At 43.3% G+C, this 24,345-nt stretch overlaps 1 protein-coding gene across 1 annotated transcript in view; it reads right to left on the reverse strand.

Moving 5' to 3' along the window:
• TGFBR3 (transforming growth factor beta receptor 3) overlaps window positions 1–24,345 on the reverse strand; it is a 205,338-nt gene that overhangs the window by 124,027 nt on the left and 56,966 nt on the right. The window contains exon 3 of the mRNA XM_055138730.1: window positions 4,731–4,915. Within this exon, the coding sequence (XP_054994705.1) occupies window positions 4,731–4,915 (185 nt within the window). The remainder of the gene's footprint in view (window positions 1–4,730; window positions 4,916–24,345) is intronic.

A 24,345-nucleotide genomic window follows, 5' to 3' on the forward strand; every position in this document is an offset into this window, starting at 1 on the left:
AGATTCAAGGTAAAGTTTATGGGCTTCTTAGAAAGCAGAAAGATCAAATTGTTGCTTTTTAGCCTGGAGTGATAGCACAGAGCGTAGGGCGTTTGCCTTGCAAGTGGCTGACCTGGGTTCAATTCTTCTGCCTCTCTCAGAGAGCCCGGCAAGCTACTGAGAGTATCTCGCCCGCACAGCAGAGCCTGGCAAGCTACCCGTGGTGTATTCGATATGCCAAAAACAGTAACACCAAGTCTCACAATGGAGACGTTACTGGTGCCTGCTCAAGCAAATCAATGAACAACGGGATGAGTGATACAGTGATGCTGAGACACAATGTCCCCATTTTCCTTTCTTTTGCTTTTTAAAAACTTGAATCACCATGAGCTACACTTACAAAGCTTTCAAGTTTGAGTTTCAGTCATACAATGATTGAATACCAATCCCTCACCAGTGTATATTTTCTACCACCGATGTCCCCAGTATCCCTCCACGCCCCCCCACCCCCCGTTCTAGCTCTTCCCCTGCCTCTATGGCAGATAACTTCCATCTTACTCTCTCTCTACTTATGGGCATTATGGTTTGCAATCAGATAATGAGAGGCCATCATGTTTGGTCCTTTATCTACTTTCAGCACACATTTCCAATCTTGAGCAATGCCCCCAACCATCGTTGACTTAGTGATCTCTTCTCTATCCCAGCTACCCTCTCCCCAGTTTATGAGGCAGGCTTCCAACAGTGGGGCAATAATCCTGGCCTTTGTCTCTACTGTCCATGGGTGTTAGCCTCATATTATGATATTTTATAATATATTTTATATTCCACAAATGAGTGCTGTCATTCTATGTCTGTCCCTCTTTTTCTGACTCATTTCACTTAGCATGATACTCTCCATGACCATCCACTTATAATATGTCTCCATTTAAAGTACAAGTCAATTCTTTTTTTTTTTCTTTTTGGGTCACACCCGGCAACGCTCAGGGCTGACCCCTGGCTCTGCACTCAGGAATCACTCCTGGCAGTGCTCAGGAGACCATATGGGGTGCTGGGAATCAAACCCGGGTCGGCCGCGTGCAAGGCAAACGCCCTACCCGCTGTGCTATCGCTCCAACCCCCAAGTCAATTCTTTTTAGTATATTCAAAAGGTTGGGGCTGAGGTTATGGCTCAGCGGTAGAGTGGTTGCTCTGCCTGTGAGGCTCTGGGTTCAATTCCCAGCCCTGCACAAAAAGTTTAAGGATTAAAAAGAAAAAAACAAGGTTGCATGACCACCATCACAATTTTGTTCTAAATTGTTCTACATTCTAAATTTACCCTCTATCCCTTCAAAAAGAAACTGCCATAAGCAGACCACCTTAATTTTTCTCTTTTACCCTTCAGTTTCAAGGCAGCCACTGATGTACTTTCTGCCTCTATGTCTATTCTTCATATATATATATGTATGTATATATATATATTATGCATTATATAGTCTTTTGTGGTTGTCTTTAGTTGAGGACGAAGGCTTCAAGACTCATGCATATTGTAGCATTTATCAGTTCCTTGGTGCTGAGAAACATCCCACTGTCTAGCTAGACCACATTTCATCCACTCATCAGCTGACACTCTCCCAGGCTGCAGCCCTTTCTTCCACTGAGATACCACGATTATCCCAACATATTAGGTATATAGCATAATCTTTTGACATTTGTATGTATTGTGAAATAGTCACCACAATAAGTCTGGTTAACATCCATCACCACAAAGAACTTTTTTCCCTATGATGACATCATTAGCGATTTACTCCCAGCAACTTTGAAATGCACAATACAGTATTATTAGCTGTAATCACTCCACTTTAATATTAAAAAGGCTTTTCTAGATTTTTCATGGACAAATATTTCTGTGAATTCATTTCTCCTGGGTATCTTCGTAAGAGTAGAATTGCTGGGACATATTTCAAATGATTTATAAGGGCCTGGGAAAAGTTCAGTGGTTAAGAACACCTGCCTGCAAGCATATGGTCACACACTTAATCCTTGGTGTCCCTGCCGGTATTCACCAAACAACTCTGCTGTTTGGGCTTGGCAGTTCTGCTGTCTGTGATCCAGGCACCACATGGGTTTTCCCACCACACCACACCCAGGTGTGTGTGAGTCCCACAACTAAAGACTTTTGTCCCCCAGCAAGCACAAGTGCAAGCAACACAACTTAAGGAGAGCAACTTGGTGAGCACACTGGCGAAGTGTGAGAGTACACACTGCAACACAACACGGGAACCCCTTAGAGCACCACAGGCAAGCATGTATGCAACCCCCAGTGACAGCAACAACAGTTGCAACAACAATGGGAAAGGAAGGGGGGAGTCAATGATTTGTGTTTTGAAAATGACTATTTGTTTGGGACCCATACCCAACCATGCTCGGGGCTACACTCACCATCAGTGATCAGGAGACCATTTGGTGCCTGAGAGTGAACTGGGCCTCCTGTATGCAAAGCATGCTCTCAATCCACTGAATTGTCTTTCAGGACCTGAAAATGTATTTGGGGGTGGTGGTGGATTGGCTTAGTGGTGCTCAGAACTTACTCCTGACTCTATACTCAGAGATCACTTCTGGCGGTGCTCTGGGGACCATATGCAGTGCCAGGAATCAAACCTGAGTTGGCCACATGCAAGGCAAGTAAGTGACTTAGCCCCAGAACTATCTGTCTGGCGCCCCCAAAATGAGTTTTAAACTGTGTGCATGGCTGCAGTAATGTATATCCACTGGTATATACAAAGGAGAGAAATTTCTCCACACCCATCTCACCATCTGAAAAATAGCTTTTTTCTGTCAAGGCCCAGCTGTGTACCATTCTTTATATTCACCCCATGTACAAAAAAAGCTACAAGGCCTACTATCTGAGAGTCCCTCAGAGCAGAGGGACTTTCCAAAGGTCACCAATCCCAACATTTTATTTTCAAAGAGGGATGATCCTCAGCTAAGTCTTAGAGTCCCTTCAGTTATCCAGTTCTAGAACTATGTTCCAATGGGTAATACAAAACCAGGCATACCCTATACCAATAGGGAAGAAAGAAGAAGAATGTCAATTTGTGAACAATTTTAAGCTCTATCCCTGCTCGCAGGCCTCCTCCTTCACTGCCTCACTGACATGCTCCACCACCCCCTTTGGATAGCTCACAGTATGTGGCCTCGGCACACCATGTGCAGTTTGAGCTCACGCAGCAAATGCACACGTGAAAGAATCCAGCTGTCAGTCTTGAGTTCTTTTTCTTTGCCGTTAATAGTCTCATGAGAATCTACTATCAGAGTCAACAACGGTACCACACAGTTTAACATCCAGGATTTTCTGCCATTGCCTCTTTTATATTGACAGCTCGGACATGCTTTTTCTTTCCCAGTTCCTCCAAGGGAAGCATATATAAAATGAGTAATTATTGCCACTAAAGAATTGCTGGAGTCAGCAATGTTTCATCGGAGCTGCATTTCCTCCCTTCCTCCCCTCCCTCCCACCACAAATTCTCTCCCATAAGTCAGGAATTAAAGACACATTACTGGGATAAAGAAATCTGAACTGAAGTATGCGTTGCAGCAACAATGGCAAGAGACCAAGAGTATTAACAATAATTTCCAACACAGCTAGAAACGTTAGATGATTTATCTTTGAAATGAGCCAACTCTGCACACTTCTGAGAGATTAAAATCAGTTTGCTTTTCCTTCTGGACACCTTGCCTCTCCTATTCCTGTTCCCCACAAAGGGCAGAGTGATTGACGCTCATAAACAAATGGATCTGGAAATCAACTTTCTTGCCCAGGAGAAAGATCAGTTCTATCCTGCATTAATTTTCTTGAACTAATCTGAGATCAAGGTTTTGATTGTGATTTCTCTCTCCCTGAAGGTGAATACCTGAGTGATGGCATTTCTGACTCAGGGAATCTTAAAAAAAAAAAAGTAATTGTGTTATTTCAAGAGAGTTTGAGAACCATTTACCCACAGTTAAGTCTGTTTCTGCATCACAAGGAAAGAAGCCATTTCTCTCTTAGCCCAGTGGGCGAGTTCTGCATGGATATGTCACTTATAAAATGAAAATAATAAATATGAGGATGTTAGTGGTAATTGGATGAGTGTTTCCACCAGTGCTGTGGCCAGAGTCAGGACAGAGCCACTGTCATTACCATCACCACCTAGACCGCCATCATTTTTGAGAAGCGGTCTGAGAGTGGGAAGGTGCCTTTGCTGGAGCTTTTAGTGCCAGGTGTGAAATGACACCTTCTTTGCTGCAGTTTCTATTTCCTCTGATTCATCCTGGAGAAGCAATAGGTTCAATAAAGCCAAACAAAAACAGAAGACAATGTTGTTGGTCCATTTTCCCATGCAGGGATGGAGCCCTGGGCTTCACAGGGGCAGAGTCACGCACTTCACCACTGGAGCTGCCTTCCCAGCAAAACATCTGACAATGATCAGTAAATAGCACTGCATTTATTTTTCACAACTGTGCTTATGAATGATGAAATCTGAAGGAATATTTTTTATGACATGGGGTGTGGGATATGATAGAACCTGGGAGAAGGTTAGGAAGGCTGAAAACCAGGCACTCTTTAGAGAGAAACCTTACAAGGGAGAGAAAAATCCATTCTCTGAACTTCTTTCCCGAGGCTATGTATGGCCTCCTCCCCACCAGAGTTTCCTACAGAGCAGCCTTGTGAACACCTGGGGGGAAGATATGGGTCCTCACAGGCCCAGCAGGCAATGGACACGCATGCCTACCTCTCTCTTCGGCTGCCCAGGTTCCTGGTCGGCACCTCGGAGGTTCAGGACATGCACTTCCTGTGGCAGCGCCGTGGTGCCTCTGCTGGCACAGCCCGACAGGACAGTGAAGCTCTCCATCAAGGCCTGCACCGGGTGGGAGGTGTTGACAGGCACCAGCTCACAGCGGGGGCCAGGCTGGAGACCTGCAGGAGGAATCACAAACACACATGCCTCAGAATTCTCTGTGTCTCCTAGATGATGTTCTGGGCCATCTGGTCACTGCCAAGCCACCCTATTTCCAAAATTAAAGAGCACAAAAGCTAGCCTATGCCTCTAAACATTCTTTTTGTGGGGCTGGAGTGATAGCACAGCTGGTAGGGCGTTTGTCTTGCATGTGGCCGACCCGGGTTCGATTCCCAGCATCCCATATGGTCCCCCAAGCACTGCCAGGAGTAATTCCTGAGTGCAGAGGCAGGAGAAACCCCTGAGCATTGCAGAGTGTCACCCAAAGAGCAATAAGTAAATAAATAAATTAATTAATTAATTAAATAAACATTCTTTTTGTTTGTTTATTTGTTTGGGGCCCATACCCCATAGTTCCCAGGGCTTACCTCAATCTGTGCTCATGGAACACTTCCGGTGGTGGCTCAAGGAACCATATGTGGTGCCAGGAATCAGGAATTGGGGATCAAAACAGAGCCAGCTGCATGCAAGGCAAGTGCCTCACCCTCTGTACTACCTCTCCAGCCTAGCCTATTCTGCTAAAGTCCCCAAGCTTTTTAACTCTTTTTAGATGGTGCATTTCATTATTAAAATCACCTCCTAGAGTCATGAATGTACTCCTCTGGATAAAGAAAAACTATTTGTGTTCAATTCTTTATCTCTTAGACAAATGGAATAAATCTATAGTACTTAATTATTATGCATAAACATTAAATATCTAAAATTATAACCCCCAATAACAATATAAAACACTGCCCCTACCCTTTAAGCACTTCTCCTGCATTGGGGGGGGTGGTAGTAGGGGCACCCCCGGCAGTGCTTAGAGCTTACTCCTGGCTCAGGAAGTAATCCTAGCAGGCTCGGGGGACCATATGAGATGTGGAGGATGCTGAGGACTGAGGACTGAACCAGGTTAGCCGTGTGCAAGGCAAGCAGCTTGTCCACTGTACTTTCTCTCTAACCTGAGAAGCCAGAAGAAGCACTTCCCCTTTCTAAGGAAACAAAACCAATCTAAGAACAACATGGATCAAGATGTAATAAGCAGAGGCAATTTGGGCCAGAGCGATACCATTCAAGAGGGAGAATAGAACCTTGGTCATTGCTGGTTTCTATTTCTTCATTTTCCTCAGTCAACTATAACTTAAATTCTAAATCCTCCCTCTCCTCCACATTTCTACTTCTAGGACTTTCCTTATCTCCATCCTAGGATAAGATAGTAGGCTTCCTAGAAGGGCCTTAGGCTCAAGCTGCCCAGGCATACAATGATGATCCACCCAAAAAGTTATTCCGAAAACAATGCCTTCCCCTCCCACCTCTGCAGCTGCTGGTCTAATGAATAAAGTCCTGGTCCCTTAATCTTGTACCCAGGGCCTGGTAGGATCCAGTCCTGTCCAACCTCTCCAGCCTCACCCTTCCCCACTCCAGCAACACCAGCTGCTCGACAGAATGCAGACCTATCCTCATGTTCTGCAGCTTTACGTCTCTACTCAAGTGAGATTCTTTTACCCAAATTCCTCTTCCACTCCACCCCTACAACCAACATCTGCAGCTGAGGGAGGTGCTCTTTCTGTTATCCCATTAGGTCGCTGACTTTTTCCATGGTTTCCTCTTTCACTCTAACTACTGGTGAATTCATCTGTCTTGCCATTCCAGCCTGATCTTCGTGATGGTCATGGGTGGCTCATCTTTGCATCCTCACAGCCAATACTAATGCTGGATAGATAGGAGATACTCCAAATATACTTGTTAAATAAATAAGCGAGCTTTCCAATTGTCCCTTCTCTCTGGTTAATTAAGAAACCATTCCCAGGCCTAGGATTTGGCTTCGAGGGAGTAATACGGGAAACACTTCTAAAATGTTGAGAGTTATCAGCCCTCTCCAATTCAAGCCCCGCCCCCCCCCCATCCCTTGGGCTAGATTGACAGAGGCCATCCAGAGAGGAGGAAGAAACCATGAAGCTGAAACCTCACACTTCATGTGCTCAGTGTGGACTTTTGCTAACCTGGGAGACTGGGCCTTGAGCAAAAGTACTCAACCACAGTTTTCCAAACAGCATCTGATAAAAAGTCTGATTACACCGTAATTAGTTCCTCCTGCTTTCTCCATTATAAAGACAATTTCCTAGGGAGAGCCCTGGTCTTCAGAACCCCCCCCCCACCCCGCAGTCTCTGGCTGCTATACCACAAGCAGACATCCAGCAAGGTGTGTCACGGCTATGTCAGAGCTCACACAGTTATCTCCGTGGATAACGGCAATCAGGTTTGCAAGGAAACATGCACCTTCTCAAAGAATTGCTGCTACCCTTCACACTGTGTAAAGCTTAGCTGCTTTCTGAGAAAAACGGTGGTGAAAGAAGATGCCACAGCAGCCAAAGCAGGCGGACTGGATACAGGACTCCCTAAGATCCCTGTACAAAGTACCAGCGAGGCAGGAGCTCCCCTTTGAGCTCCTCAGACACCACCTGCACCTTTCACAGCTCAGCCCTCACAAATCGCCACCTCTGAGGACTCTCTGCAACTTGCCTCCCCCACTGGGAAACTCTTTTTGAACCGGTTTCAGAGCCTCCTGTCACGAAGCAGCCATAATCACAAACTAAGCACTCATGAAAAGATTGTTTCATTCTAGTTCTTTTATGTACCTGCAAACTCTGTTGAAGCTGCAGTTCCACCTCAAACACATCTATGAAACAGCTTGCAACCCGCATGTCTTGCCCTCTGCCTTGGTGTGCCCCCTCGGATATCAGCGTCTACCTTGAGTGACTTTTGAGCCTGTCTCCACACTGATGGGGTGTGACACAAAAAAAGCACTAGAAACAATTCAAAGGAGAGGGTCTTACCCAAAGAAAGGGGGAACCATTACTGATGACAAATTTCCCTCACCTTAAAGCCACTGTTCTTTGTCCTGCCGGAGTCATAGGCAGGTACACGCCCATGTATGGGCTGCAATGCTGGCCATGGGTCAAAGAAGTCAATTCAAGGGCAAGGAGAAGAGCAGCAATACACAGATCCAGGAGCAGTGCCCAGCATCAAACCCAAGCCACCCCTTCCTCCCCTACATACACACACACACACACACACACACACACACACACACACACACACACCTGCGCGCGCGCCAGCACCACAATGCAAATACTCTACTCCTGAGTCACACTCCTGGCCTCGGGGAAATTTCCTCTTTAGAGTAAAATTCTGAACACAGAACAGCTCATCCCTCACCAGGGAGGCCACAGAATGGCACTGGTTTCTGACATTCCTTTTTACTCTTTTCCTCTCTGAGTTTTAAAAAAAAGAAAAGAAAGATAAAACATATGATTAAGTTATCCTTTGACAAAAAGTATACATATAGATACATATATGTATGTATATATACATATGTATATATGGACTGGAGCGATAGCATAGCGGGTAGGGCATTTGCCTTGCACGCAGCCGACCTGGGTTTGATTCCTCTGTCTCTCGGAGAGCCCGGCAAGCTACTGAGAGTATCCTGCCATCATGGAAGAGCCTGGCAAGCTACCTGTGGTGTATTCGATATGCCAAAAATAGTAACAACTAGCCTCATAATGGAGATATTGCTGGTGCCCGCTTGAGCAAATCGATGAACAATGGGACAACAGTGCTAAGGTGCATGTATATATATATGTATATATATATAATATATATATAATATGTATGTATAATTATCCCCAAAGTGTTATAATATATAGTTAAGTGTTCACCATGAGTTGGGTAGTGAATGGTGCTATACATCCTTCCAATACCACCATAAGAGATGATATTACTTTATTTCAAAGAAGCCTCTTTGAGCATACAAAAATGCGTTCCTCACAGCTTATATTCTATTATCCTTCTTAACTTATTCTTCAGGTAGTCTAAGAAAACATCTCTCCCAACTACGTGAGGTGTAGATCTCTGATACTCACAGTACTATTTCTCTTCACTGAACGTCATGTGGTTATACTTATATAATATTTCTGCAATTATCTGTTTAACATCTGCACATCAAACAATGTAAACAGCACATTCTGCTTATCATTGAACCCAATCATTCTGGTTCCTGTTGTCTTTATCCCCTGTCCTAGCCTTAGGCTGGATGCAGAAGGCACTCTTTTTTTTTTCTTTTTGGGTCACACCAGGCGATGCACAGGGGTTACTCCTGGCTCATGCACTCAGGAATTACTCTTGGCGGTGCTTGGGGGACCATACAGGATGCTGGGAATCAAACCTGGGTTGGCCGCGTGCAAGGCAAACGCCCTACTGGCTGTGCTATCACTCCAGCCCAAGGCACTCTTGTATTAATGAGGCGAGGATGGTGTGTATAAACAGACTGAGAATGCCAGGTTCAAAGGATCTCAGACCAATTGCAAACTGCATCCTGAAGGTCTTCCTCTCAAACTTCATCTCACAGCTTCAATTTTCTATTAAAGTGGGAAAAGAAATCATCGGATGAAGGAGGTGACTTGTGTTTCTGTTTGTTGTGGGGGCCATACTAGTGGTGTTCAGGGGCTACTACTCCTGGGCCTGTGCTTGGGAGCTGCTCAGGGGACCATATAATCTGTGGGATCAAACACGGATCTCCCACACTTATAAAACTTGAGCACTGACCCTTTGAGCCAGCCTCCAAAATCAGGAATTAAAAATAGCATTTTTAAGATGTTCATTATCAAATCCCACTTCAGGATTCCCACCCTTAAATGCCCTACTAGGTCAGAAAGAGATTATTTTTTTGGTTCTCTCTCTCTAATGACTTTACTAAGACCTCTCTTTCCACATGACATCATCCCATCAGCATGCATGCACGCATACACACGACCACATCAATAAGCACCCTGCCTCACCCTGCCACTTCCCAGTCCTCTTCCTCCACCACAGCCTACAGGCCCTGCTCGCCTGTCCATTCTCTTTGCGCCCACACAAAACCAGATTCCACACTCTACCCAGGAAAGCTCACACCTGGTAGCAGCCATGGGCACCACAGATGCCACCACACACGCCTGAGGTGATAAGGCGGATGTGTTTCTTGACAACAAAGGGACCCCAGTGCAGTACCTCTTACTCACAAAGTCAGGGAGAGCAGGGGAATGGCTGCAGGAGCATGTGTGACTCATTGGCTCATCTCTGCGGTGACCTGCGTGCTCCAGAGCTGATGCGACCACTGGCTTCAGCAGGCAGAGTATCTCCTGCCACTGGAAGCCCACAGCCCTTCCTCCCTCACGGCCAAGCAGCAAGTGAGCAATATGCTCTACTCAGCACAGGAAAAACGTGGCCACAGAGGGATCTACCAGGATGGTAAGGCAATGCTGGCAGACGGGAAGCACACACTCTGGTACCACATTCTATAATTCAAAGGCAGTTAGTTGACTGATACTTTATCTGAAGTTCCACAAGGTGTAGGACAGAGATTATTGTTCCCACTATAAATTGCTGCAAGTCACAAAGCTGGGTGCAAAGTTCAATCAAGTGCCTCCTGGCAGGAAAGCACAGGTCACCTGGACAGACATTCCTCACTATTGTCTCCCAGGCTAGATATTTCTTGCTGGTTCCTGGTATCTAGTGCATGCCCTGTCCAAGATTCTTTGGGTGATCTCCAAAGGAATGTAGGTTTCCCTTGGATTCAAAGCGTGAGCTGAGGTTCTCCTTCTCTATTGACTGCTAAAATGATCTGATCTCCTCAAAATCTTGCTCTGTGTGTGTTTTTAACCTGACCTCTCCCCTTCCCTCCTAATCTCAAGACAAGACTCTAGCCTGGTGATATTCCCCTCAGCCAGTAGCATGAACAGTCCCTACTCAAAAGATACTACTTTAGAGCGAGATCAGGGGACTAGGTGTGGTGCTCAGGGGCTACTCCTGCCAGTGCTCAGAGCACAATACACAGTGCTGGGGATCAAATATGGGTCAGCCACATGCCAGGCAAACACCTTAACCCCTCTACTACCTTTCTGCTTTTTTCCCCCCAAATAATACTTCTGTTGACTAAAAACATTTGCTGACTTGAAGACAGCATGGATTAAAGTAAACCCAGAAATGAGAACCTCATCAGGTGGCCACACCCAGCACCTTCTTCCTTCCTGACAAAGTAGGACCCTCCTAGTCACCAGCTAAGTCCCCCGAGGCCATCACTGCCCTGGGGCTCCACTGCCTTGGATAAACCAGGGTTTCATTCTCATGTGATTGCAGCCTACACCTTTGGCTTATTGTACTTATTGTACTTATTGTCTCTAAGCCTCTGGACGCTGGATATTGAATAAGGACAGAGTAAAACCCAGATGATAGTGGCTTAGTAGTAAACTGCCAAAGGTCATCTAACCCTAGGATGAGGCAGGAAGAGACTGGAACCTTTTAGACACCTGCTCCAAGATCTTGAAGAGTTTTCAGTCCTTTACTCAGGATCTAATGAACAGATTAATTGGCTAAACAGAAACACTAAAGTCCAATTAATCAAAAATGATAGAATGAACTGCTCCGTGGACATTTGTAACCTTTCAGTTGTCTTAAAAGAGTCGAAAACCTAGTGAGAAAGCAGAAAATCATTTTTCATTTTACCAAATGTCTTCTTTCTCTCTTTCACAAATGCTGGCTTTTCTGTACTCTTGGGAAATGTTCCCAAGATCTGGCTATAACATCAATGTCTAAATTCCCAGTTCCACTTAAAGCCAAAAATGCAAATGGACTCCCCTTTCATTATGTCCTTTAGCTGCAACACAGCATTCCAAGCTCAGTTACAGAACCCCCACATCCACACTGGCTGCTAGCCAGCCCAAAGACTTGACAGAAGGCAGACAAAAGCGTTTGGGAACAGATGCAATCGCTGCACACAGTTAAATCATAATTTGTCCCCAAAGAAATTAACGTCACACCTAATGTAACACGTAGTGAGGTATTTGTGGGGGGAGTTATTGTTTGGGGGAAGGGTATGGTAAATAATTTTCACATTTAACAAATGTGACCCTTAAGCATTCTAAACACCAATCCATACCAGGTTGACACAAACATCTGGTACCTATTCCACATAATTTCCACCCCACTGTTTCCCCATATCACCCAGGGTACTAATGAGGAACGTGTGTTCAGCTGTAATAAAAGTGGTAAAGATGCAGAGGGAATCAGGGGGTAACATTATAGCCTGGGACCAAGACATTGCAGCAAGAAGATTGGATTCCACCCCCACCATTGGCTGAGAAGGGTTTCTGTTATTGGCCCACAGGGAATTCTGCAATGCTGTCAGCTGCTGAGAGGGACAGACTCCCACAGACTGTGGGGCTGAGGCCGCAGAGCTCTCCTCCCCTGAGCTGAAAAGCCCTTCAACCTCAAGGGCAGGCAGGAATATGTAAGAAAGGGCATGGAGCTAATTTCTCAGCCAAAAGAGGGGCGTGTTTGGATTTGAGTTGTACGAGAGTGAATGTGACAAACACCAGGATATGATGCAAAAACAAAGCTAAAACAAACAAAAAAACAAAAAACACCTGGAAGGTGCTGAGCTGAAGAGCGCCAGTATACACAACATATGTTCCTGTTTATGCCAGCTCAAGCTCCAACTTGATGGGGCTGCAGCCCTAGGGGATGAGGGACCTCCAACATCATAAGTATCCAAGAAGGCCCTCTACCACAGTTCCTACCAGTGTTTGACAACAATAAAACTTGAAGTCTGAAGCTTATCTTTCTGGTAGGAAAAACATAGGCAAATCTGAGACAAAACAACAATAAACTATAATACGGATGGGGGGAGGGGCACAGAGAAGGGACTTTTTTTTTACAGTACCATTCCTTAGGCATATCTTTTTTTCTTTTTTTTTTTTTTCAGTTTGGTTTCAGAGCCACACTACTCCCAGTCTGGTGCTCATCACTCCCCGTACTGCTCAGGAAACCATGCACTGGGGGAGTTCAAACCCAGGTTCTCCCACATGCAAAGGCTGCACTCTAGCCCTGTGAGCCACTGCCTGTTAAGCATATCTTCCATGAAAGTCTAACCTAAATCTTCCTCTTGACAAACCAACCCTCTTCCAAGTCAACCGCCAACTCGTTGGGCCCAGACCCACTGCACATTTGTATATTGTTGTGTTGAAACCATGGTGTAACCAAGTTAAAGAATTTCCTGTATTCTAATTATGCTTCTGAATGTTCAAAAGGAAACATCAGGCAGAGCTTAAGAATCTAAATTTTTAGTGTGTTGGGAAGTGCCAATTATATAGGGCATTCAGTCTCCCATCTAAGCAAGATACCGAAATACAACAACAAAAAAATCAACCTAAGGATCCATCTCTGTGAGAAACTGGTTTCATTTTGTGTTTTTCATGACCTAAAGAGAAAAGGAAGCAGAGAGAATATGTTCCAGAAGTGCCCATGGTCACAGTAAAAGTTCCAGTATTAGGATGATATGGAGGAGCTCTGGACAGGACACAGGAACTATACTTTAATACCTAGATCTGCCATTTGCCTGTTGTTTAGCTATGTTTTGTTTGTTTGTTTTGTTTCTTTGGCTTTTGTTCTGGGGACACACCCAGAAATGTTCATGGCTTACTCTTGGCTCTCTGCTCAAGGGTCACTCCTGACAGTGCTCCAGGGATCTGAAAGGGGTTGAATCAAGGTCAGACATACACAAGGTAGATGCCTTAACACCTGTACTATCTCTCCTGCCTGAGCCGTTTTTTAAGTTTCCTGTTATCACTCCCAATCTCGAACTCAGATTAAGCTTTAGATCAAATGAGATAATAGCAGTGTAGCACTGCCGTCCCGTTGTTCATCTATTTGCTCGAGCGGGCACCAGTCTCTCCATTGTGAGACTAGTTACTGTTTTTGGCATATTGAATACAACATGGGTAGCTTGCTGGGCTCTCCGAGAGGGACAAAGGAATTGAACCGGGTTGCCACATGCAAGGCAAACGCCCTACCCACTGTGCTATTGCTCCAACCCAAATGAGATAATAACCATGCAAATGCTTTATAAATTTTAATAACTCATAGAGATGCAAAACCCACTCAAAGGAAGAGAAAAATGAATGAAAAAATTTATCCATGAGGAAAATGTTTTATTTGTGAGCTTTTAAAATAACTAACAAGAATATGTTCTAATACCACTCCCTAGTCATTGCCTCCAAAAAGTTTATTTCTAACCATTACACTAGGAAGATTAAAAATAAAATTAAGCAGTGTTCAAGTAAAAATTTTGAACACATTCTGGAAGTGTGAATTCAGAGGTAAAAAGAATCCATGTTTCAACCTGTGGAGGATTCCGGCTACTTTCTGCTATACTGGCAGCTTCCTTGTTGTTTACTTTCAACCTATAAAACAGTATGCTACTCCTGTTCAATTTGACAAAGTGCAAAGGAACCTGGGAATGAAGGGGACACTTGTTATTATTGACATCTAAGATTATAAGTTAAAGGATTATTGCTTGAATGATTCAATACACACTGGTCCTGATTACAGACAATAGCCAGATTTAAAGAAGGAAAATGTACAAACTTTTTGTTCAGCCATGACAAGTATTACTAATCACAACCATGTGTACAAACTGGATTGTGAACTGAAATACATTTATTTTACAGATTCTGTATATTATCAGGGCACTCAACAATTGGTGGTCAAAGGAATGAAGGAGAGGCTCGCAGCCAAATTCCCAAACATCAATGTGTACATCACAGTTCACTGAGGTCATAACAATGGAAAATGTAAAGCATGTTTCTTGCTCTTGAAACCAGCTCACTCACTACCCAGGTGCTTTGGAGAGAGAAACTGTGAGTCGGTGGACTGGAGAGAAAGCTACGAACAACTGTCATGCTTCAGTTCCTTTCCTAGGGATGCTCCAAGGCTCAAAAGACTCTCTGAACTGTTCTTTGCAGAGCTGACTACATGCTGGCCCAACCAGGCGGCAACTACGAAGAGGACTATCATGTAGATGGGGAATATGATGGGCACCTCAGGAAGATAGGAATTGTGCATGGCTAGTTGCCCATGCCCATATCTTTGTACCTGACTGACCACAGAGAACCCCTGGACCTAGTACACCTATTATAATGTCCCTTTAGAGCCAATATTAACTTGAGATTATGAGTCTATTGTTTCCTTGGATATATGTTTGTGTCTTCTACTTAGCTGGACCCCTGAGAGCACAAACCGTGTTTCTTTTGCTTATCTTCCAGCCAGCCCGATGCTTGGCATAGAGCCTGGCATGTGGCAGCAGGTGTTCACAAACACTAGCTGAGTGACAAATTCCTCAGTCAAAAACCCAATCCTCAAAAGACCACAAAGTCAGTCTTGAAGGTTTCTAGCTCAGTCCTGCCACACTTTATTTTCATAAACTGGGGTAGTTTCTCAATCCCATGTCTAGAATTCTTCAGCTATACAATGGGGATCTATTATAATAATAATCCCCTGTAAATCTGTTCCTAGGATTAACTAATTCTTATTATATGACCATGATAATTTTATGGTATTACTGAAATAATTATATTACTATCTCTCCAACTGTGAGATGTGTCTTTAAGAAATACAAGTTATCCTATCTCAACCTCCATTTTTGCATTAGGAATCAGAATACTGGAACTTTAAAAACCCTTTGTTTGGGAGAAAAGAAAAGAAACATAGTAAGAGAACAAATTGTAAAAGTCAAAGTCATTGGATCTAAAGATCTTGTCTATTGAACTGAGTTTACATGGAGCAGGGTATTGGGGTGTGTGTGGAAGGGGTTCTTGGGACAGTGGTAGAGGGAAGTGGGCTTTTGGGGATGGGTCTGGTATTGGAATTATGAATGCGTTAAAAGTGTGATTAATAATATCTAAATCCAGGTACCTTAAGAAAAGTTTAAAAGGGAACTGGAGTGATAGTATAGTTAGAAGGGTGTTTGCCTTGCATGTAGCTGAAACAGTTCTATCCCCAGCACCCCATATGGTTCACTAAGCTTGCCAGGAGTGATCCCTGAGCCCAGAGCCAGGAGTAAGTCCTAAGCACAGCCAGGTGTGGCCCCAAAATAAAAACAAAAACAAAATTTAAAAAGTACACACACAGTTAAGTTTAGGTAAAGGGAGAGCTCAAAAGGCAGAAAGCAGGCTTTGCATGCAGGAGACCCAGGTTCAATTCCTGATAACTATAGTCCCCTGAGCACCAGGAGTGACCCTGAAATGCCAAGGTGGGAGCCGAGCACCACCAAGAGTTGTCCAAAAACAAATAAACAACAAAGCAAAACCCTGGGTTTGCATTAGTTTAAAACCCGGTCAGCCAGAGGATGCAAGAATGTTAAAAACTTCTAGACATGACTGGTGAAGTGCTTCTTTCTCAAACCTTCCTACTCTCAGACAAGTCTGCTGTGGCTTCTAGTACTCGTGATGCAGTATTACTGTATCAAGATAGGCCTGGCAAGGTGTCAATAGTGGGGTCTACTAGAAAACTTCTGATATACTTCACCTCTTCTACCAAGGACAAGGGGGAGGGAAGAGAAGGAGGAGGAGGAGAAGGAGGAGGGGGAGGAGGGGGAGGAGGAGGGGGAGGAGGAGGGGGAGGAGGGGGAGAGGAGGGGGAGAGGAGGGGGGAGGAGGAGGAGGAGAGAAAAAAAAACAGAAAATCCATTTCAACTGCCAGTCTATTTAAAAGTGACTAAGGCAAAAAAAGAAACCCTTATCAAAGAACTGAGCTAAAGGAAACGACTTCATCTGAGCTGCAACCCAAGCTGAGTTTCCTGCAGCCAAGACAACAGAGAAAATGTGATGTTTAGGCAGATCTCATAACAAGGAAACAAATCAGCTCTTTGAATAATTTTTTTCTGGGGCCACATACAGTACTGAGCAGGAGCCACTCCTGGGTCGTGCTTGAAAGTCACTCCATGCCATGCTGGGTATGGGGGGGGCGCGGGGGGAAGCATGAGGCGGGGACGTGGTTTGGGGGTAATGGTGAATGGGGAAACCATATAGTTTCAGATATCAAACCTAGGGTTCTTGTTTGCAAAGCTGTGCTCCCACCCACTGAGCTATCTCTTTGGCCCCTTAAGAACAACATTTTTAAAATATGTGAACTTCAGAGACCTTTAACAATGCAAGAATTGATGGCTTTGACACCCTCTGCAGAAAGCACTGGCATATGACTTTTACCCTCATCACAAATGGTTTATAGTGAGTAATTCCCTCCAGTGCACACCAAAACTCCTTTGCTAGAATTAGAAGATTTTTGAGCCAACAGGTTTTTATTTTGTTATTTGAGTTCAGCTAATAGAACTTGGAAGTCTTGCACATCACCAATATGTTTTTTAAACCAATCATTTGGCATTAATTTAGGTTTGAAAACTAAAAACAAAGTGGTACTGGTTTTCTAAAGACATTTGGAAGAGTTTATGAAACTTGATTTTTTTTTTTTAAACATGCTATTCGATAAGTCACAAGCTTTAAAATTTTTGGTACTAGGTCAATAAGAGCTTCTAAAAGGATAAAATATAAAAACAGAGGTCTTCATTTAGTACAAGGCAAGACAGAAAAGAAGTGGGCATGGTTGAATCTAAATGTATTTACCCGAAAGATAAATACAAGGTAAATGAATGTGCTACTGCCTGATCATTTCAGCTGGCACCCTCCCCCCCAATTTAAAAACAGGAATAAATGATATACCTGTTCAAAGAACAGCTACTGCGCGTGCTCAAGGCCAAGTTTCTCACACAGTAATGTACTGTGAAACACATCTGCATCTGACAAGGCCGCCTTTCAAAACAGATGTGTCATATGATGTTTCAAAGCTCAACTTTTTTTTTTTTTAAGTTTGTCACATTCCATCAAAGCAATGTCTGTTTTTCTGAAATCAGTGTGTGCTGTTTGGGAGAAAAACTTTACTTCAGTGTTTTTCCACTCTGGATCAACTAGTTCCTCTCTTTTCCTCCCTAGTGGGCCTTCGGAAACCACGGAGCCTCGGGGAATTCACCTTTTCTCACATTCAGACAAGCTCAAATCCTTTCAAAGGGTCAATCTGAAAATACAACCCTTTGCATGCCAATTCCAAAAACAAAAAAGGACTTTGTTTGAAGATGGGGGTGCGGGGGAGGGGGTAGATTGTACCCAAAGTATACGGATCTGTTATTTAAAGTAATCAGTAATTCCTTCTCTCAGTACTTCATATCATACTTCCGTTTTCCCACTTCAATTCATCCTGCCCCAAAGAACCATCTGACCCACATACAAATGAATATCCCGCTTGTTTAGCACTGGCTGATGATGAGATATTACACATCAGCAAATCTTTCCAAGGGCAAAGGCTTTACTCCTCTCAAAAAATAAGTGTGACTTACTGCGTACATTGTAAATTGACAACATACACAATCACTTCTTGGTTATCTTAAATCATTTGAACATTCTCAATATCATTTACTATATAATTTTCCATGTCAGGGCCAGCATGATGAATACTGACTGTACTAAACTAGGTACAGCGTTTCAGGTTTTGCTTTTCCCTCCTCACCAGATGGTTCCATTTTTTAAAAAATATCCTTTCTAGTTCTGCCTATACTTTCTACACTCCTGTTTCTGTTCTAGCTACAGGCCTGTGTGTCTGCCTCCAGGCCAACACATGCTGTGTTTACAACTCAACTCTAAATCTACAAACTTTTAGATGAGAGGGCGAAGGTGGCTCCCACCCTATCCTGCAACCTGCAGTAACTATCCAGGCTTGTGAAAATGGCAATCTTGCAAGCACTGAATGCTTTGGCTTCCTTCCTTGCTGGAGAACCTGCTGTAAAAACTGTATAACAGATTATACATATAATAGATTAGTGATGATATTAGCAACACTATCCTCACTTGTTGAATTTAAATGGCAAGTCTTTAAAGAAAATGAAGCTTACAGACTAATTCCATCAAGATTTTAGTTCATACCAAAACAGTACCGAAAGTCCTCCTTGCCCTAACTGCACTTGGGGCTTCAAGTTTTTCAAGAATTCCTTTCAAGAGGAATAAGTAAACGTCTGACAAAATGTGATAAAGTTCTCCTGGATCCTTCTCTATATCCCCAAGGATATTTAACCTGCATGTTTCAGATGAGCTACTATTTTAGCACCTGCTGCATTTTCTGCCACAGGAGTTCCTCAATGGAGGCTCCATCTACTGCCCCTCCCCCAGCTTCATTCACACCTCAGTTGGAGCAAGCACCTTCCGTGGAGGAGACCTCCTGTGGCCGCTGTTCCAGGTCAGTACAAATGATCAGCCACACACCGCAATGTGCCGTGGAGAATGCAGGCTACGCGGTATCACTGCAAGAAGAGTACCACAACAGGGCCACACTTGGATGGCTCTCACTTTTATCATCTGAAGTTTCTTGTGTTCATATTTTTGCTTTTTCTTTTGCAGTACTGGGGGACGACCGAGCCCCATGAACCAACCTCCGGGGCTCACTGACGCAAGACAGGTGCTCTAGTACTTGGCCACGCCCCCTGCCTCTCGTTGGCTGCTTCCTAGAGTCAGGACAGGGCAGGGACCCACATAGTTCCCCCATAGCTGGTGAGCAGGGAGGGGCAGACCGCAGATCTGAGATCTTAAGGCATGCACTTTCAGACACGGGGTGCCTCACTTTTTTAAGTTCCTCATTGAAAGTTTGGGGGCCAGGGAGACGGTATTGTGAGTAGAGCACATGCCTTGCATGCTGATGACCCAGGTTCAATCTCTGTCATCCCATTCAAGCTCGGTCCCCCAGCGCTTCGACAGGAATGATCCCTGAGCATAGAGCCATAGAACCAGAAGTAAGCCCTGAGCACTGCTGGATGTGGCCAAAAAAAAAAAAAGTAAATAAACAAATAACTAAAAGCTCCTATACCCTTAGAGATAATTCATAATTCATCCTATATTTTAACCTTTTTACTGTAAAAAGTCTAGAAGTTGCATGGAAACAATGAATGGAAGTACACTTCTTTTATCAAACAAGAACAGGAAACTTTCAGTAGTTTATGGTAAAATAACATACTCCAGACAAAGAGAAAAACTGAAACTGTGCTTGTGTAACTCCAAACTTTTTGTACTCTGCCATACAGAACTAACACTATGGAATAAACCTCAAGACCATGAGAATATTTGCCATCTTCAAATATGCATTTCACCCAAATTACTTAATGAATGTCTTCAAACAGAGTTACTACACTTACTTCTATTATTGTATGAACAAAATGAGTCATAGTAAAACTTTGGAATATTGAAAGACAATAAGTGAGGAAATTCCAGAAAATATAAAAACTATTTCAGGAGCCAAAACAGAAAACTATATTTATTTTTATATCCTAACACACTGGAATGAATAAACCAGCAAATAAAATAGACTCTCACAAAAGTAAACATACATCTCTAACGTAGTCTTCCAAATTTACCACCTACTCCATACCAGAGTAATTATTTCCTTAAAAAAAGTTAACCCCCAGAACTACCATCCCAAACTCCAAGAACCTCTACTTAATGTGGCCAATTAAAAGCAGGTGTGTAGGTTAAAATCATATAGTAATCAGTCACTACAAATAGACTTATTGATATATTGTTTGATTATGCCATTCTCTACGTTTTGTGGGCACAAGTTGTGTGAAACAAATTTGTTATATGCCTCCAAAGGGACAGGCTCAAGGGTAGGAGGGAAACAGGCTCAGTGATAGAGAGGAAGACACTAGTGATGGGACTAGTGTAATATTTTATGCCTAGAACAATTTGTAAATCACGATGTCTTAATAAAAATAAATTTAAAAATAAAAATTTTAAGAAAGCAGGTATGAGATTTGGGTTCTTTGGGTAGGCTGTTTTAGAGATTTGGGGGTGATGTCCAGTGGTGCTTGGGAAATCGTGTGGTGGCCAGAATGAACTTATAGCTGTCTCATAAGAAGTAAGTTCTCCACCTCTTTAAGCTATCTCCATGATCCAAAACAGATTTTTGGGTTTTAGTGTTTTGTTTTGGGGGGGCCACACCAGTGGTGTTCAGGCTTACTTCTGGCTCTGTGTTCAGGGATCACTCCTGGCAGTGCCTAGGGGACCAAATGGGGTGCCAGAGATTGAACTCCAGTCAGCTACATGCAAGGCGAACATCCTACCTGCTGTACAATCACTCTGGCCTACAGGACTTTTTTTTAACCCAAAGCACTTACCTAACTAAGTTATACACAATAAGGCTCAAACTATGTTATCGATGGGGAAAAAGGCCATAATTTAATTCTCATTCACTTACGTCTTAGTCCAATACTAAGTTATGGCTCCATTCCAGTAATAGCTTATCACTTGCCTGACCCTCGGACAAAAGGGGCCAGGGATGTAGTTCAGTGGTTGAACACTTGCCATATATTAGATATACGAAGGTTTAAGAAAAAAACCTGCGGGTTTTGAGGGGCTTTTTTGTTTTGGGGGTCCATAGCCAGAGGTGCTCGGGGGCTTCTCTCATCTTTGCTCTGTGCTCAGGGATCACTCCATGGTGAACAAGTGATGCTGAGAGTTGAATCCAAACTGCTGCATGCTAAGCATGTGTTTAGTCCATTGAGTTGTATCTGACTCTGAAGTGATTGTGGGGAGAGGGGGACTAGGGACTCTGCGTGATACCTGGCAGTGTTCTGGAGCTATCCCTGGGTCTGTGTGAAGAATCAATGCCTGGCTGTGCTTAGAGGACTAGAAGTGGTGCCAGGGTCAGAGAGACATGGCAGCATGTACATCCTGTTCTGTCTCTACGGTCCCACTCGTAATCTTTTTAAAACAGGGATAATATGTATTCCAGATAATTCCTAGGATTATAAGGAAAACAAATGGGATCATGCATTTGAAATGATTTTTAAAATTCACTTGGAAAGACATATGCAAATATAAAAATGCTGACAATAGCTCCGCCCAGATGTGACCCCAAGTGGCTGCACACAAACGGCTCTTCCATTCCTGAACACCCATGATCCCGGAGGCCAACTAACTACTTTCAGCACCCTGCGGCTTCTTGCAGAAATGCCTCTAGACTATGAACTAAGCTACAGCCCCATGCTGCCCCAGGAGGAGAAAGTTTTTCTCTTTTGGCCTTTCCTTTCCCCAGCAGCAGCGTGGTGATCGCCATCTTATAAGGCCCACTAAACAGAGGCACAAGCTTGCAATGATGCAACTTCTGGCAGAAATTTCTTTGGACTTAATTACTAAAGTACCAGAAATCCAAAACCTCACCTCATATGCTCTTTATTCTCAGCAATAGAAAACAAATTATCAAATGATACCTTTTTGGCAGGTCTGATTGTTGGGGGGAAATTCCAAATAATAATAGTAGTGAGTTTTCTGTTGAAATATTGCATGTAATCAAAGTAAAGAGAAAGTAAAGTGAAAATCATCAGCCACACAGGTGGGAGGGTGGGGGTGGGATGGGGGTATACTGGGGTTCTTGGTGGTGGAACAGTGCACTGATGAAGGGATGGGTGTTTGATCATTGTATGACTGAAACTTAAGCCTGAAAGCTTTGTAACTTTTCACATGGTGATTCAATAAAAAATAGAAAATATAAAAAACAAAATGCTGACAATAAATATATGGGTAAAAAATCAATAGGAAAAAGTCTTCTTTTCTATCTATTTTTTAAGTCCAGGAGATCAAGTCCTGCATCTCCAGCATAGCATGTTCTCTACCACTAAAACACATCCCCAACTCAGAAAAGAACCTTCTTTCTCCTCACTACCAATGCCACCCCCTCCAAAAGAAGCTCAACCCACACTACAAATCTTCGGGGTACAAAGGAGGGCAGCAGAACTTGGAGTTAGAAGACCTAAATTCCAGCCTCAGTTCTGCCGCAGCCAGTAAGCAGCTGGATGTGGGACACCTCTCTCAGTTTCCTTGTCTGTCATCTAAGGCCAATACTATCTTATTGAAATGAGTAAGGGTAATAGTTCACATAAGATAGCAAGGAAGATTAGAAACTTCAAGGTGAAGGCCAGAGACATAGTACAGGAGTGAAGGCAATTTCTTTACACGTGGTCAATCCTAGGGTTTGATCTCCAGCATCAGATGATGTAGGTGAGCATTGCTATAAGCCCTGAGCGCAGAGCCAGGAGTAGCCCCTAAGCACAGCCAGGTGTGGCCCACCCTTGGCAAAAATCTCCTTAAAGGTGAGTTTCCTATTTGACAAACTAGTTTGATTTGTATTTTTAAAAGACTGTTCTAAAACAGGCAAAGAAAAAATCTGGTTTCTTCACTAAACTCCTGAGAATAAAACTTAACCCACGAGATAAGAAGTGGGAAGTCACACACAGTGATCTTGTCAAGAAAGTGTGCTTCACAAACTGGAACTTAGGGTCCAGAGAGAGAGTACAGTGAGTAGGGTGCTTGCCTTGCACATGGCCATCTTGGGTTCGATCCTTGGCACTGCATACAGTCACCAGGAGTAACATCTGAGCGCAGACAGGAGTACAGCTCAACATCAAAACAAACAAAATGAAAAACATAAACTAGAACTTCAAGCAAATAACTATAGATCAGAGCCCTCTTTAAGTCCATTCAGACTTGTGAATTAAAATTCTGGGTTAGATTTTCTCCAGGCCTGGTTCAAACGGCAGCAGCCAACCCTAAATCTCCATGTAGATGTCCACCATTCCAGAATAAACAGCAGCTCATGCAGAAAGCAACAGGAGACTAAAGGAAGACCCTAGATCAACAAAGTGAAACAGATTGGTTTCTCAATAATTAAAAAGAAAAGAAAATAACCTATCTCAAAGTTCAACTCAAGGCTAAATTCCTATCAGAAAAATCCTGGAAGCCAAAGTCTCCATCTGCATAATACTGTAATCCTGAGGTTGGCCTTTGAGTAAACATTTGACAAAGATTATCAAAATGTGTATTTTTATTTCTACTCATTTTTCCATTATTTTTCATACTTAAACCTTGAATTTCAGACACCACGCCTGCTTTCTCAATTGCACTAAGAAAATATGTATGAATTTGGCCTGAGTAGACAGTGTACAATATATTCTTTTGTATCTGGTCCATCTTTTCTAGTAGCCATTTCTCTTTTGCAATTGAGTGAACAGCAAACACCTTTAACGGGCAATGAAATGGGCTGGGCACAGCTAATATCAAAATCACTCCTGTATCTTCCTATTATAGCAATATTCACTTCTTAATAGCACATCACCTATTTTAGCTATGCAGTCTCCCATGTTTATGGGACTGCATATCAAAAATCAGTAGAGACTGTGAGTTCCATCCCAACTCACTTTAAACTCAAGCTATAAGCATTAACATTCATATATAATCATACTGGTGTGTGTGTGGGGGGGCACATCAAAAGTGAAGTGAAGCATTAGGAAACTAGAGTTACACCCATTTTTTTAAAAATCCTTTTATAAAAGCAAGATAAACAGGTACTTATTTGGGGCCTGGAGAAATAGTGCAGTACAGTATCTTCAAAGTTCATGAGTATAAATCCTTGTGTCCCACATGTGCCAGTGCAATTCTGAGAGCTC

The sequence above is a fragment of the Sorex araneus genome, chromosome 5 (assembly GCF_027595985.1).
Source record: "Sorex araneus isolate mSorAra2 chromosome 5, mSorAra2.pri, whole genome shotgun sequence".
NCBI classification, from domain to species: Eukaryota; Metazoa; Chordata; class Mammalia; order Eulipotyphla; family Soricidae; genus Sorex; species Sorex araneus.